Source organism: Pristiophorus japonicus, chromosome 21, assembly GCF_044704955.1.
Source record: "Pristiophorus japonicus isolate sPriJap1 chromosome 21, sPriJap1.hap1, whole genome shotgun sequence".
NCBI lineage: Eukaryota > Metazoa > Chordata > Chondrichthyes > Pristiophoridae > Pristiophorus > Pristiophorus japonicus.
This window is the reverse complement of record NC_091997.1, coordinates 44,180,072-44,197,243: the sequence shown is the minus strand read 5'-3', so window position 1 is coordinate 44,197,243 and position 17,172 is coordinate 44,180,072. Positions and strand designations below refer to the sequence as shown.

Genomic DNA, 17,172 nt, shown 5'->3' with positions numbered 1-17,172 from the left:
AGAAGCTGAGCTCGGGGACAAATAGGATGCAACGGTTGTGAATAGTCCGATTCAAACAGAGATAGTGGCCGGGGAGGGGGATGGAATTGGTGGCAAGGTTACGGAGTTTGTGGCAGAGGCCGACAAAGATGGCTTTGCTTTGAACAATGTTTAGCTCGAGGAAACTGTGACTCATCCAAGACTGGATGTTGGACGAGCAGGTTGACAACACAGAGGCAATGGAGAAGTCGAGAAGATGATGGAATGGTAGAGCTTGGTGTCTTCAATGTGCATATGAAAGCTTACTCCACGTTTACGAATAATGTTGCCAAGCAACATATAGATAGGAGAGAGGAAGGGTGCCAAGGATAGATCCTTGGGGGTCTCTGGAGGGAACATGTGGGGGGGGGGGGGGGGGAAGGTGGTGAAAGAAATGCCATTGCTGGAGCTGCTCTAGCTATGATTGTATAGATAAGAGTAGAACCAGGCACGGGCAACTCCACCAAGCTAGACAACGGAGAAAAGACATATCTTTCAAATCTATAGCCATGTAAATATTACTGTGGAAAGGAATATAGTTCAGTAGCACGACCACATGGCCACCTACTGATCTGCCACTTTGCTAACTCTTCATGTCATCTGAGGTCAAGGGGAGAATTACCGTAACCCGATCTCAAGTTTAGACAGACATCTTTCTTCTGGCCGTTTACTTTAATTATCAGGCTAACCAAACAAAATATCATTATCCCTAAAGGATTCTTTCACAGCACAGTCTACTGGCCATTTAGCCCATTGCATTGTGGTTGGAACCACCTTTTCCATCCTTCCATTTAATTCATTCTTGGGATGTGAATAGCTCTGGAAAAGCCACATTTACTGCCCTAGTTGTCTTGAAGTAATGGCGGTTGACCATCTTTTATATCGCAATTGTTTGTATAACTGAGTGGCTTGCAGACAACTTCAGAGGGAATTGAAAGACTGGAGTTATGTGCAGGGTAGACAAGCAGCACTGACAAATGACAATCCAGCAGTTTTTGTCATAATTATTTCCCTCCCAGTGTCAACCGAAAAGTTGGCAAATGTATTAAATCCATTGTATGATTTGAACTCTGCTTCTGGGTTGACTGCATCAATTATACAATGTGTGTTGCCTGCGAGTATGGATCTCTGCTGGGAGCTCAGGATTGTAGAACTACTCTTGTAATGCTTCACTTTAACCAGAGAAGGCTTGATAGTCCAGTACTACACTACCATACACAACTGCTGCAAGACCATCAGCAGGTCGGGGCCATTGAAGGGAGCCGTGTGCGACGGCCCGGCCTGGAAATCGGCGCGGTCCCAGCCTGCAAGACCATCATCAGCAGGCCGGAGCCATTGGAGGGAGCAGCGTGCAGCAGCCCGGCCCGGAAATCAGCGCGGTCCTGGCTTACAAGACCATCAGCAGGCCAGGGCCATTGGAGGGAGCGGTGTGATACTACTTCAGGGAGCAGTGCGTGCTGCTGCAGGAGAGCGACGGCTGCGAAGCCAGGTCGCTGATTGCAGTGCGGGCAGGCACAACAGGAGAGGCGAAGGAGTGGCAAGAGTTCATAGAGGGAAGTCACCGGGGCCCAGGAGAGGCGTGAATCTGGGGCCCAGCCCACATTGCGATATGTGTGCGCGCGCTCGGTCTGTGCAGCAGAGCTGGTCTCCAGTTAGTCTTGGGTAATCCTTGCCAATGGACCACGACCTAGCTATGTCAACCTGTAACAGATTCACCAACCATTGGAGACAATGTGTTGCAACAGCCAACACACGTTAAAAAAAATCCAAGCTCAGGCATCTTCCACCCTTCACGATGTAGTTTGGGATCTGGAATATTAGGTCCTTCATTGAAACGCCTGTGAACTCATCCCTTTTTGGTGTGGAAGCAAGTCATCCTCGCTTCGAGGGATTGCCTATGTTGATGATACACAACTGCCTTTACATGTACCCAATTTTATAATAATGTAATAGTCTTTGCTTTAATTTGTGTTAAAGAAATCCAGGTTCTAAACTCAGTATTTAAAAAAAAAACCTTCTATCTTTCCCATTAATTCTTCAAATGATAATCCCAAATCTATGTTACCTTGTACAGGTTGAACCGCCCTTATCCGGAACCCTCAGGACCTGGCCTGTTCTGGATAAGTGATTTTTCTGGACGAGGGGTGGTCACGTTAAATTGGATGGTACAGGTACTGAGCAAGGGGATATCCGGGCTGGCTAGCTTGGGGCTGGGAGTGAGGCAGAGAGATTGTGTGGGGTGTGAGGGCGGTGGATCGCGGAGTCAGGCCAGCAATTGAGAGAATCGGCAGGGAGGAAGGACTTCAATTTGTTCATGGTGGAGTTATGCGCATACGCCACCCGGTGGCAGGGAATGGTTCTGGACGAGGGGTGGTTCTGGATAAGCGAGTCGTGAGTCCCGGATAAGGGAGTCCCGGATAAGTGATTTCAACCTGTAACAGATTCACCAACCATTGGAGACAATCTTTCACTACTTACCCTCTCCAAACTGTGCATGATTTTGAAACCTATCAGATTCCCCCTTGGCTTTCTCTGTTCTGGTGAAAAAGGACCCTTTTTTTTTTATAAAACCTCTATCTATAATGATAACCTTTCATTTCTTTTATTACTCTAGTGAATATTCACTGTACTCATTTCATGGCTCTTATACCCTTCCTGTAATGTGTTCCCACAGCTGCAGTGGTCCAACTATGGCCTAACCAATATCCTGCTCAAATTCAACATCACTTCTTTGCTTTTATATTGAATGACACTTTGTATAAAATCCAGTTTCCTGTTTACAATGGCCTTATCGAGCTGCACTCCCATCTTCAGATATCTACAGACTTGCATCACTGTCCCTCCATTATTCAAAATCTTACCATTTCCTGCCAAAAATGTACTTCTTCAAATTTCACACTATTGCATTTGCCGCCGCCTTCTTAGGCAGTTCCTCGTATCGAGGATGACTTGCTTCCACACCAAACAGGGATGAGCTCACAGGTGTTTCAATGAAGGACCTGATATTCCAGATCCCAAACTGCATATTGAAAGGTGGAAGATGTCTGTGCATGAATTTTTGTTCACGTGCGGTAGCCATTGCACACCAGCCACCAAATGGGCTCGACAGAGCTAGGTCTTGGTCCAGTGGAACGATTAAACAAGACGACTGGAGACCAGCTCTGCTGCTTGGACCTAGTGCACATACATATCGCAGTGTGGGCTGGCCCATGCTGCCCCTGGACCCTCGCCTCAGCTGGGCCCCAAACTCGCGCCTCTCTTGGGCCCCGATCACGTCGCTCCATGATCACTCGTCACTCTTTTGCCCTGAACTCGCCGCTCCTGCTACACCTGCCCACGCTCCGATCACCGACCTGGATTATGGTGACGTCAAATCCAGTTGCCCACTTCACTGCCATCACCCTTTTGCACCAGCTTGTGCTGCTCCCTGAAGGGGTATACCGCCACGCTGTCCAGCAGCCGCTCGCCTTTTATGGCCCCGACCTGCCGTTGGTGTTTCCTCGCAGGTCGGGTCTGCCATGCTGTCCAGGGACCGCTTGCTGCAAAAAAAAGTGCATTTGCTACCAATCGTCTGACTGCGCCATGGGTGGGGAATGGTTGGTGGGGGAAGAGGGCAATAGATTTCTTAAGGGTGCCCCAATTTTCATGGTTTCCATAATAAAAATACAGCTGTGATTTTCTAGTGGCCCTGTTTGTGGGACATGAAAGTGTGTCACAATAGTTAGTGCACGAAAATATGAAACGAGAGAAAGCTATTCAACCTATCAAGTCTGCATCTTCAGGTGTTCCACCATTTTTCTCCCATAATGGGCAAATCCTAATTCATTTATACTTGAGAAATGAATTAACCAGATGAATAAACACGCTGAAATTTCTCCTTTGTCCCTTTAGGTTATTGACCAAGACTCCAGCATATCCAACTAGCAATACAACCATTTAGCATTGCATATTCAACCAGAGAAAATGTTTTGCATGGATTACATTTCCATGACCCTCAAGAACTACTACATTCCATGCATCATTTTATCCCCTGGATCAAAAGACCAACAGTAGATGAATGAATTAGGTCTAACATTTACAAAATAGCACATTACCATGCCCCTAAATATATACCTGGAAAAATAATGCTCAGATTTAGACTCCCTTGAATGTGATTTAGGACCTTTCTCTATTAAGAATGCCTGGAAATGATTGCACATTATTGGTGGTGATAAAGGTGCCCATAAATCATTGAGAGAAGCAATTTTCAGATCCCAGACTGTTCCAAATGCCTAGATGCAGCCCAAAGGCATTTTCTCATTCCTTACTCCCTGTTTATAATAGCAGCCTTAAAAGCAAATCTGCACATCTTCAAAATGTAATGGGGACTTTGACTCATTTCAAAGTTACTTCAGAATGAAGTCCATTTCCTGAAGGTACTTGGAAGCTGGTTCTATTTTAAGCAAATTGGAAGAAGCTCAGTAAGATCAACCTCTTACCCTATTTCCCATCAAGGGCACACATGTAGCATTGTCATCTATTGCTGTTCAGCGGGGATGAGCTTCAGTTATGGACTGTAAATTGGTGACAGTGGACTAGATTTTGGTTTTCAATTTGCAAAGGGTGTTTTGGTTGCCACCTCTCCCTGTTGCCTAGCAACAGATATTGCAATAGAAACAGCATGAAGCACCTAGATCATGACATACTGTTAAAGGATCACAGGAAGTCTCTCAGAAAGTATATTTGTAAATCTAATCTCTAACTGCAAAATTTAAAATGCACCCTTTATATTACAATTATATATTACAGTATTGGAATAAGTGCCTCTCCTGATATAACTATAAAAATAATTATCTGCATAGAATGCTAACAATATTTTTTATATACAGAATAGTGTAGCTACCAGCTTCTTTCTGGGCTATAAACATATACAGTTCTGAGATCATAACGATCATGAAATACATGCGAGAACATACATCACTAAGCTTATTTATCAATATGCTACAGGAAAAATAATTAAGCCAACATGCTTTATTGTTAAAGGAAGATTAATTCATCACCTCAAGTTGGAACCACCATTCTTGACAAATACATTAGCATCTGCCCCTTGCAATCCCCGCCCCCGCCTGAGCATCTGGCCCTTGTCTCAGGTACAATCTAAATTGTGCTGCTAGGTTTAATAATCTTGGTTCGGTGTCCACTTTTTGTTATTACAACTCTGTGAAGCATCTTGAGACGTTTTTGTAATTTAGAGGTGCTATATAAATACAAGCTATAGTAGTCGTCTTATTAGTAGCAGGAGTAGGTGTTCAAATGGTCACTATGAACATTCCACACAGCCATTATATTTTATTGAAATTCCAGTTACAGGAACAGAAAATAAATGAAGGGATGTGAAGGCTGACTACAGTTCCTGGCGATGGGGCTGTCAATAAACACTTAGAGCAATAAACATCTGCTGCAAGACAGGCTTGCTTTCAATTCCATTACCTTGGCAAATGCATCCCGTCCATAGCTGGCTTCCTGATCTGTGTGCTGTTTGTCAATCACATCACGGCCTGTAGCTACAGTGCGATATAATAAGGCCTTCTCCACTGTGTCACTTTTTGTCGAGAGCAGCTCTGCAATCACGGACACCAACTTACTGTTTTCAATGAGAGTAGAGTCGCCATCTATTGCAAACTTCAAATTTCCCTAATTTTAAAAACAAATGGGATACACAACAAGTCATAAAGTAATTGCTGCTGTGTGTGAAGTAAAAGGGCTTCCAGAAAGCAGATTTCTGGGATCATATCTCCTAAAAATGCACTAATAATCATGAGCAATGGGGAACTGTTAACATGGACAACAGATGCAGCAATAAACCAGATACTATATTTCAATTAATTGAACTTTGATAAAAAGGTTATTAAATTCATCAAAAAATAAAGAAAAAACTGCAAATGCTGGCCATCTGAAATTAAAACAGAAAATGCTGGAAATACACAGCAGATCCATTGGTATCTGAAAAGAGAAAAGACGGGTTCTGATGTTTTGGATGTGCACCGATCATCAGCATATGAAGAGTCTCTGTCTAAATGCATTGTGTATCTGGTCTCCTTTCAGAAATAACGCTTTGTCTAGCCTCATCCATTCAGAAAGATAACTTGGATAAAGCTTTGGTTTGTTGTGAACGTAATGGCATCTACTTGGCATTGGGATCATTGGCGGATGCCGCAGCGATCAATGGTGCAGCAATGTGGCGGGGGTAGAAGCGAGCGATCTTGGTAGTGGATTGGACGTGGGGATATAAAGCCGAGCTCAGTGTCAAACTTTTAGAAACTCCAAATTGTTACAAATTAGATGGTGAAAGCTGGGAAGAAGAAGGAAACAGATAGGGAATATATTCTATTAGGCAGGAAATTAAAGTTAAACAAAGAGAAATGAGAAAAAAATGGGGAAGCAGGAAAAAAATCACGGCAATCTGAAGTGTTTATTCAAATAAAAAAAACTGCAAAAGCTGGAAGTCTGAAGTAAAATCTGAAATTGCCTGAAATACACAGCAGGCCCACCAGCATCTGAAAATTGAGAAGACAGGTTGACCTTTTAGATGCAGACTCCTTGTCAGAATCCTTCTTATGAAGGGTCTACGTCCAAAATGTTAACCTCTCTTCTCTCTGAAGATAATTTTCTTTATTTCCAACAATTTAATTGAATGATACAGCGCAGGAGGCCATTCAGACCATCGTACCTGTGCCAGCTCTTTGAAAGAGCTATCCAATTAGTCTCACTCGCCCGCTCTTGCCTTGCAATGTTTTCCTTTTCAAGTATATATCCAATTCCCTTGTGAAAGTTACTATTAAATCTGCTTTCACCACCCTTTCATCAAAACGCAGTGTAAAAACATTTATTTTGCCAATTATCTTAAATCTGTGTCCCCTGATTACTGACACTCCTGCAAGTAGAAACAGTTTCTCTCTATCTAGTCTATCAAAATCCCTCAAAAACAAGCCAGTGCTGTGTGAATTGCTTCTACAATTATATTTTTCTTGCCATTTAGCAAAAATTGATAACTGTTTTAGTTTTACTAGGTCAATATTAGTGTTTAATATTAGACCTATATACATTGCTGCACATATGTACACAACAGCTGGCCTCAAAGTGCTGCAGAGAAAAAAAATAAAGAATTAACAGCAGCAAAAAGTGTTAAACTAAACTACTCTAGATTATAAACAGGGATACATTCCTAATACAGAATTGCTTTAAACATTCCCTTGACCAAAAACTCAAATAAAAGGAAATAGTTACATAGTGGATCAATCAAAGTAAAACTGCCCAAAAATTCTGGGAACTGCTTTCATTTGACATTTCCTAATGTTATTAGTGCCTCAATGGCAGAGATCTTGAGTGTTTTTTCTGAAGTAAATCCAACAATGATGGGCTGATTCTACAGATAGCATTTAATTTTAAACCTCATTCAAAATCTTGCACAAAAGGGCACAGCCTTGGTATGTGGCTACATCCTGTATAATTACAATCTGCAGCTTGTTTAAAGGGTGCCCAAGTGTGGTATTACATGATTCAAATAAGGCAGAGAGTCAGAAAGGAACAATCCCACAATGTGTGGAGTGCTTCTGTGTTCAATTAAAGGGCATGGACATCAAAGTTGTGCAGAACATCCAAATTACACCAGCAAAATAAGCTCGCCCTCCTTTATCAGTGCATGAAAAAGACTTGCTCCAAGTTGTCAGAAAAGATATACATCATCCCAATGAACTTTTACTGCCATTTGGAGTCATGAGGCAAGTTTATCCAGTTTTATAGGTAAATGTAAAAGAGTCAAAAGGTTGTGTTCAACTTTGAGCACATAATCCCAGCCAGCGCTGAGTATTGCATTCGGAGGTTCGGTGATTCAGATGGAATGCAAAACAGAAATCTACCTGCTCTGGTGAATTGAGTGGATGTTAACAATCCTGTGGAATTACCCAGAAGAAATCAGGGAGTTGTCGTGGTGCCTAGCCAATATTCCTCGCTTAACCAACAGGACAAAAACAGATTCATTTCTCATTTATCTTGCTGCTGTTTTTAAGACTTGCTGTGCAAAAAATGGCTGCCAAAAAGGCATGGTCCTTAAAAAAGCAATTAATTTTGTGAAATACTTTGGAATGTTACAGAGACTCAATAAGGTGCTAGATAAATAAAAATCTTTGTCGGTGGTTAGGTAGTAGCAATTTTATATTGATGTTACATCTTGAGCATCCTTTAAGACATTTCTTAAAACCTACCTCTTTGACAAAGCATTTGGTCATCTCTCCTATTATCTCTTTTTATGTGGCTCAGTGTCAAATTTTGCTGATAACGCTCCTGTGAAGCACCTTGGAATATTTTACTATATAAATGCAAGTTGTTGTAGCAGACTGAAGTTCCCTCAGCGCACATTATCAATTTATAAAAAGGGAAAGCCCTAATGTCTCCAACTACAGCTATAACATGGATCCTAAAATATATTATTTAGGCAATAGATAAACAATCCTTCTAAATGCCCCAATGGAGACTGGTAACATTAAGGCACCTGCGTTCAGTCAACATAAGCTGCTTCAAACATTATTTTGTAGTGGATTATGAAGAACAGGGAAGAGCAATCCCTGGTGTCCTGGGAAATATTTATCCCTGAACCAACATCACTAAAACAGATTATCTGGTCATTATCTCATTGCTGCTTGTGGGACCTTGCTGTGCGCAAATTGGCTGCCGCGTTTCCTACATTACAAGTGACTACACTTCAAAAGTACTTAATTGGCTGTAAAGCACTTTTGGATGCCCAGGGATTGTGAAAGGTGCTTATATAAAATGGAAGTTCTTTCTTTCTTTCCTTCTTTATTTTTAGGGCTGCCAGATTTCAATTCAGGGGTCTCACATGGCCAGCAGCAACCACAAAGGAAGCTTGTCAGAGCCACTAAGCCGGATTCTGGGAAAGGGGAAATGATACATGGGGTCGACACCAGATCTATACGTCAGGTGCCAGTATCTCAGACAATATAAAACCATGCTCTCTCAAATTGACATTGGAATGGGGCTAATTAACATACAACCTACTCTCCACTTGTCACATTAAGCAAGACAGTACACAAAAGGGCAACCTATCAAGCAAGCTGGATGAGACAGGAATGATAGCGACACATAACCATAATCAGCAACACGCCATCATGTACACTCATCGCAAAACAGCATCTTTTCTGGCACCAGCTCACTTCTGTACTGCGTACTTAACTAGCCTAAGGCGATATGAACTTTTCCTCATCCCAGGACACGGCACAGAGCCCTCTGCGAAAGGACAGTTCACTGCAGATAAAAATTAGGTCTAAATAAACATCACTTTCATTTTACAATTCAAATGAGCAGCAGTCATGCAAGTTACCTTCATTATTCTTCGGCACAACCATATCAAGTGAATTTTGCATCTCTTATGCAACAGAGTCCATCCCCTCTCCTCACACCATACAATGGGAATATTTCTACAAGTGCACAGGGCTTTTCATAGGTGCAAACATTTTCCACCAGGATAATGGAGCCAGATTTAGTAAACTAGCCCCTGCATAAAAGTGATTGCCTGAAAATGACATTGAGCTGACCCTTCCAAAATTTCACCTCTTAAGAATTCAAATCTTCACACTTGGGGTACTTCTGATTTTCATTCCTTTTCAAGTTGCTTTTCCTCATCCTCTTTTTCCTCCTCTCCTGGAGCCAGGGAAAACATTTGAGCACAGTTCTCAAACTCTAGTGCCTCAGTCAACAGGACTTATAGAATTTACAGCCCAGAAACAGGCCATTTTGCCCAACAAATCTGTGCTGGTGTTTATGCTTCACATGAGCTTCCTCCCTCCCTACTTCACCTAACTCTCTGCATTTCTTTCTATTCCGAGAATCACTGGGCCCAAAATTGCACAGGAGTTACTCTGTTTTTTTTGGAGCAACTTGATTTTTCTGGAGTATCTTAAAAATCCCTATTTTGCACAATTTGCGCCAGTAAGTGAGTTAGTTAGGATTTTTTTTAAAGTTTCGTTTTGTTTTGTTCAAAAGGGGGCGTTTACCAGCCACTTACGCCCATTTAAGCTAATTTGGGCAGGTAATAGTTACTCCAAACTAACTTCGGCCAGCATATGTTGCCACTTATGGCCACACAGAAAACCCTTGTGGAGAGTTAAGAAATCAGCGCAGGTAGGTACTTAATGACTTGACTGAAGAATGTGAATAGGATCAAACAGCTATACAGGACTGACAAACTTCGCAAAGTTAATTTACTATACAACAGAAGCATTCATGGAAGCTTAAATTACAAAAATAAAAGTAGAGACAAAACATATTTACATAATTTTTTCAAAATATCCAAATAAAAAATAGAAGTACCTCCTGCTCGTAGGAAAGTATTTTCATCAACAGGGTTAAGGAAAGTCTTGAGTAAGCTAATTAAAATTACTGGCTATCCAGTTATCACACCCTCCCCAAACCAAAACTTTCCTCTCTTCTCCTCCTCCCCCCCCCCCCCCACCACCCACCCCCAAACCAAAACTCTCCTCTCTCCTACCCCCGGATCAAAACTCTCCTCCTCCACCACCACGCCCCACCCCGATCAAAACTCTTCCCCCGCCCCCGATCAAAAGTCTCACCGCACCAACCTGTTTCTTGTAGCCCTCAGTGCGGGAAGGCAGCGGCCGGCCTGTGCAGCAGGCCACTTGTCCCGGGACGCAATGGGTCCTACGCTGCAGGCACGCATCATAATCATGGGAGGAGCTACTGTGCATACGCTCTACTGCGCATGCGGACAGCTGCCGGCACTCTCTAGACGCAGGGCACTAGCTCCACCCCACCCCAATGGACTTGCCACGCCGCGCCAAGCCCTGAGAGAGTCGGCAGAGAGGCCAGAATCCCGGGACATCTTTTTGGCACCATTTGGATTGTAGGAAGTTGCTGCATCTCACGCGAGTGCGCCGAATAAACGGGTGGGCCAAATTTGGGCCCACTAAATGGTTACAGCACGGAAGAAAGCCATTCGGCCAGTTGAGCCCGTGCCGACACTTAGCTAGTCTCATTCCCCTGCCATTTCCCCGTAGCCCTGCATTTCTTTTCCTTCAGATACTTATCCAACTCCCTTTTGAAAGATAAAATGGAGTCTGCCTCCACCAGCCTTTCCAGCAGTGCATTCCAGACCTTAACCACTCACCGCGTGAAAAAGTTTTTCCTCATGTCACCTTTGGTTCTTTTGCCAATCACCTTAAATCTGTGTCCTCTGGTTCTTGACCCTTCTGCCAATGGGAACAATTTTTCCCTATCTACTCTGTCCAGACCTTGAACATCTCAATCAAATCTTCTCTGCTCCAAGGAGAACAACCCAGTCAGGGAACAGTGTATTGGGTTACGGACCTCGAGCTGGAAAGTAGGTTTAGGCTGGATAGCCTCTTGTTGGTTGGCATGGACACGATGGGCCGAAATGGCCTCCTTCCGTGCTGTAAACTTCGATGATTCTAACCCTAGCTTCTCCAGTCTATCAACGTAACTGAAGTCCCTCATTCCTGGAATCATTTTCGTAAATCTTTTTCTGCATCTTTTGTCAGGCCTTCACATCCTTTCTAAAGTGTGGTACCCAGAATTGGACACAATACACCAGTTGAGGCTGAACCAGTGTATTATACAGGTTAATCATAATTTCCACACTTTTGTACTCTTATGTCTCTATTTATGAAGCCTAGGATCCCGTAGGCCTTTTCAATTACTTTCTCAACCTGCTCTGCACCTTCCAACGATTTATGCACACATACGCACAGATCTCTCTGTTCGTGCACCCCCTTTAGGATTGTACCATTTAGTTTATTTGTCCTCTCCTCATTCTTTCTACCAAAATGCATCATTTCACACTTGTGTGTGTTAAATTTCATCTGCCACTTGTCCACCCATTTCACTAGCCTGTCTATATCTACCTGAAGATTACCACTCTGCTCCTCACTGTTTACTATACTTCCAAGTTTGGTGTCATCTGCAAATTTAGAAATTGTACCCTGTACACCCATGTTCAAGTCATTAATATATATTAAGAAAAGTGGTCCTAGAACCAATCCCTGGAGAACATCACTGCATACCTTCCAACAGTTCAAAAAACAACCGTTCACCACTACTCTTTCATGTCACTTAACCAATTTAGTATCCAGGCTGCCACTGTTTCTTTTATCCCATGGGCTTCAATTTTGTTGGCAAGCCTATAATGTGGCACTTTGTCGAACTCCTTTTGGAAATCCATGTACACTATATCAACCACATTACCCTCATCAAAAATCTCAATCAAGTTGATTAAACGCGATTTGCCTTTAACAAATCGGTGCTGGCTTTCCTTAATTAATCCACCTCTATCTAAGTGACTGTTAATTTTGTCCCCGATTACTGTTTCTAAATGCTTCCCCACTAAAGGTTAAACTGACTGTCCTATCTCCCTCGTGTTCATCTATGCTTTTCGCCTCAACTACTCCTCGTGGTAATGAGCTCCACATTCTAACCACTCTCTGGATAAAGATGTTTCACCTGAATTCTCAATTGGATTTATTAATGACCCTTATATTTATGGCCCTTAGTCCCCCACAATTGGAAACATCTTCTCGAAGTCTACCCTCTCAAAACCCTTCATAATCTTAAGGACCTCGATCAGTCTTAAAGAACATCCCCCCGCCACCACCCCACCACAGCCTTCTCTTTTCTAGAGAAAGGAGCTCCAGCTTGTTCTGTACTTCCTGGAGGTATAACCTTTCAGTTCTGGTGTCGTCCATCTAAATCTTTTTTGAACTTTCTCCAATGTCCCTTATATTCTTTTTGTAATATGGAGACCAGAACTGTGCAGAGTACCTATATATCTATATCCAGTTCTATATTCACAGAATAATATATATTATCTAACTCGAGTGGACAAAATAAAGAAAGATTCCAACTTTAAGAACCCCTTGACTTCTCTGTAAATACCCTTCAAATCCCGACAAGTTTCTTTTGGAATTCCTCATCCCCGTGGGAACTGATATTAGACAAAACATATTTTGAAAGTCTGCATAGTGAATGTCAGTTGAAAATTTGGCTGCAAAATCATCACAGCCAAGCCCAGTCCTGTTGTCCACCTACAAGCACCTCTGGCACAGGTGGTGGGATTAGAATCAGAAGCAGAACACGTAGCTGACTCTTTCCCTCCCTTAACTCAGGAGGAATATGAATCCATTGTAACTGATTCATCAGCTGAAGAAAATTATGCTAAAAAAGTTCAGCTACTATAAAAGGTAGTAAAATGTCTAACGGTAAAATGTTAATCTATCGCTGTACTTCAATGACTTAAGTGATCACTACATTCCAAAATAGGTCCTGCCATGCATAACAAGGTGCAAAGTTTGGGGAAAAGCAACTTAAACAAGAAAAGGTTAAGCAGTTGCTGATAAAGTTGAGCTAAAACAAAAAACATAGGGCAAGCAGTTGAATGAGGTATTTATTGCAATCTTTCATTTTTATTAAATTTAGATTAATTGTGAATTTGTCACCAGTTGCCCACTCCTTGGTGAGGACTATTTTTAAAAATTTGTTCTCGGGATGAGACACTGGCATGTCAGTATTTTCATTCTCATCCTAAGTTGCCGTGAGGACATTAAGAGTCAACCACATATTGGAATCAAGTATAGGTCAGATTTGGTAGGGGTGGTAGGACAATGAACCGGTTATTTTTACAACAAAGTGTAAGTTATTTTTCTGGTCCTATCCCATAAACTACCTGACTTAGAATTCAATTTCATAACTTTGATTCTTGTTAGGCAAAGGTATAAAAGGACATGGAATCAAAGCAGGCAAATGGAGTTAAGATACAGGTCAGCCATGATTGAACTGATTGGTGGAACAGGCTCAAGAGGCTGAATGGCCTACTCATTTTCCATGGATTTGTACATACAATTTCCGGGTTGCTAGTCCAATATCATAAGCACGAGGCTACCGTACCTGGTGAGTTGCACCAAATATAGCACACATTTTGGAGTTCTTTTTAATTATCATTACTAGTTCATTGATATATTTTTCTACTTATACCATGTTTGCCAAAACTTTTAGTACATATCACAGAAACCATTATTACAGGAATGAGTGAGACAATGATCATACATCGCATAGTAATGTCATGGGTATCACATGATGCACTATGTCTGAAAAGACTATTCTAATTGGTTTAGGTCTCCCACCCATTGGTAGCAGTGTGTTGCTAAAGGAGCACTTTAGTATGGGATTAGAGGAGTGAAAGAAAAGTTGTTGGAGTTTAAATATTCAACAGATTCAGTTATACATACTGAAGGAATGGAAACATTGTAAAAAATAGCTCATGATGGACAATGATTGTTTGAATAATGCAATTCATGGTTTAAAACTTATTTTAATTCTTATTGAATCAGAATAATAGTTATGCACAAATGTGGCCACTAGATGGTGGTGCATGACAATCTGACAACTGCATAGATATGAGGCAGATCATTCAAGTCTCAATCACCAGAAGTGACGATCACTAGATATAGATGAGGTGGCCATTCAGCCTATGTAAGCTCATTCAACATTCCCTTCATCACATCATCCAACTGCTTCTTAAATGATTCTCAGCTTTTTGCCTTCAGTACCTTACCTGGAAGGCTATTCCATGTATTGATTTCTGTCATTCTGGTAAAAAATGTTTTACATTGAATTACATACAATATACAATACAGTTGAACCTCTCTAATCCGGCACCCTCGGGATCTGGCCTGTGCCGGTTTAGAGAATTTGCCAGGCCATAGGAGGTCACGCCGACCCCAAACTTAAAAACCTCACTGTAGCGAGGAAGAAGTCGAGTCCCGGGGAAAAGTGAAGAAACTGCATAGACCTTCGAATCACATTCTGCATTTTAATTACAGAAGGGCTCGTATTAGGAGCAGAGACCAAGGAAGGGATGAGGAGGAGCTGTGGGTTCCAGTGTCAGTGTGCTGGGTGCTGAGGCAGCCCCGCCCACAGCTTCCATTACAGTGAGACACAGAGCGGGTGCTGTACACAGTTCTTCATGTGTGGTTTAATCAAGGTTCAATACACGTCTAGCATAACTTTCCAATTCTATCCCTCTAGAAATACACCCTAGTCCTTGCTTTTTTTTAAAAAAATAGGCTTATTAACCTGTGTTGCTATTTTAGTGATTTGTGTATTTATATTCCCAGGTCCCTTTGCTCCTCTACCTCTATCTTCCTTATTTTTTTTTTAAACTGAAGTGTAATACTTCACACTTACCCATGTTGAATTTCATGTATCAATTATATGTTCATTTTGCAAGTTTATTAATGTCTTCTTGTCCTCCTCAGTATTAACTTTTTTTGACTGCCATTACGTTATCTCTAAAAAGACAACTACTCCACCTCCCCCTTTTACCTCTCTATCTTTACTAAATATGTTATATCCTATAATGTTTAGTTCCCAGTCTTGATTTTTCTGTAGCTAGGTCTCAGTAATCCCTACTTTATCTGGTTCCTTGTGACATAATATTGTCTCCAAATCCCCTGTTTTATTATGGACACTGAATTGCTGGTACAGATAGTTTAACACATCTTTAATAGCAGTTTCTCTCAATTTATTTTTAACCATCTTTTTATACTCCTGTTCTATAAACTATTTATTACCTGGCCATTTATGTCCTCCATTAGCTTAGTCAGTCCTGTGCTCTCCTTTGCTATTTTGTTTAGGCTGGTTTCATTTCTTGTCGATCCCTCCCCCTTCACCTATTCGTTCCCAATATGTTAACAAACTGTAGAACCAGGAGACCCAGGCTCCTGGAAGAGAGTTTACACTTAACTGCTTTGCAAAGGGAGGCAGATATGGTGGAAAAATTAAAGGGGGAATTGGTTGGATATTTGGGAGTAGGCGATTGATGGGTATTAACTTTTGGGGCAGGTCAGATATGTTCCTATTCATGTGACTGTGGCAACTTCACATATTTAAAGTTGATTTGCAACCGGCTATTAGAAAGCTCCTACCTATTTTTTTGATGTTGATAGCCCTCAAATAGAGCTCATGAACAAAATGGACAGGTTGACTAATGACGTAGTACAATTTTAGAAAGAAGAAACAAGACAACAGCTTTTCCTACTTTAACCTTATTGGAACATGCTGCACAATGTACCATGTCATTGTATACATCACCTGCCCATCCCATTATATATGGAGTGCTTCCATTTGTCACAATTTTTGACAATGTCAACATTTAAATTGGAAACTGCCTATAGAAACATAGAAAATGTGTGCAAGAATGGACCATTCGATCCTTCGAGACTGCACCACCATTCAATACGATCACGGCTGATCATGCAACTTCAATATCCCATTCCTGCTTTCTCTTCATACCCCTTGATCCCTTTAGCCATAAGGGCCACATCTAACTCCCTTTTGAATATATCTAACGAACTGGCCTCAACAACTTTCTGTTGTAGAGAATTCCACAGGTTCACAATTCTCAGTGAAGAAGTTTCTCTTCATCTAGGTCCTAAATGGCTTACCCCTCCCTTATCCTTAGACTGTGACCCCTGGTTCTGGACTTCCCTAACATCGGGAACATTCTTTCTGCATCTAACCTGTCCAATCCCGTCAGAATTTTATATGTTTCTATAAGATCCCCTCTCATTCTTCTAAATTCCAGTGAATATAAGCCTAGTCGATCCAGTCTTTCTTCATATGTCAGTCCTGCCATCCCAGGAATCAGTCTGGTGAACCTTCGCTGCACTCCCTCAATAGCAAGAGTGTCCTTCCTCAGATTAGGAGACCAAAACTGCACACAATACTCAAGGTGTGGTCTCACCAAGGCCCTGTACAACTGCAGTAAGACCTCCCTGCTTCTATACTCAATTCCTCTCGCTATGAAGGCCAACATGCCATTTGCCTTCTTCACCACCTGCTGTACCTACATGCCAACTTTCAATGACTGATGTACCATGACATCCAGGTCTCGTTGCATCTCCCCTTTTCCTAATCTGTCGCCATTCAGATAATATTCTGCCTTCCTGTTTATGCCACCAAAGTGGATAACCTCACATTTATCTACAATATACTGCATCTGTCATGCATTTGCCCACTCACCTAACCTGTTCAAGTCACCCTGCAGCCTCTTAGCATCCTCCTCACAGCTCA

At 41.9% G+C, this 17,172-nt stretch overlaps 1 protein-coding gene across 4 annotated transcripts in view; it reads right to left on the bottom strand.

Annotated features, from left to right (window-relative positions):
- The window catches only part of LOC139233977 (unconventional myosin-Id-like), a 671,189-nt gene that overhangs the window by 490,009 nt on the left and 164,008 nt on the right, over positions 1–17,172 (bottom strand). For all 4 annotated transcript variants that reach the window (XM_070864719.1, XM_070864717.1, XM_070864718.1 and 1 more), the window contains exon 8: positions 5,488–5,691. In XM_070864719.1, the coding sequence (XP_070720820.1) occupies positions 5,488–5,691 (204 nt within the window). The remainder of the gene's footprint in view (positions 1–5,487; positions 5,692–17,172) is intronic.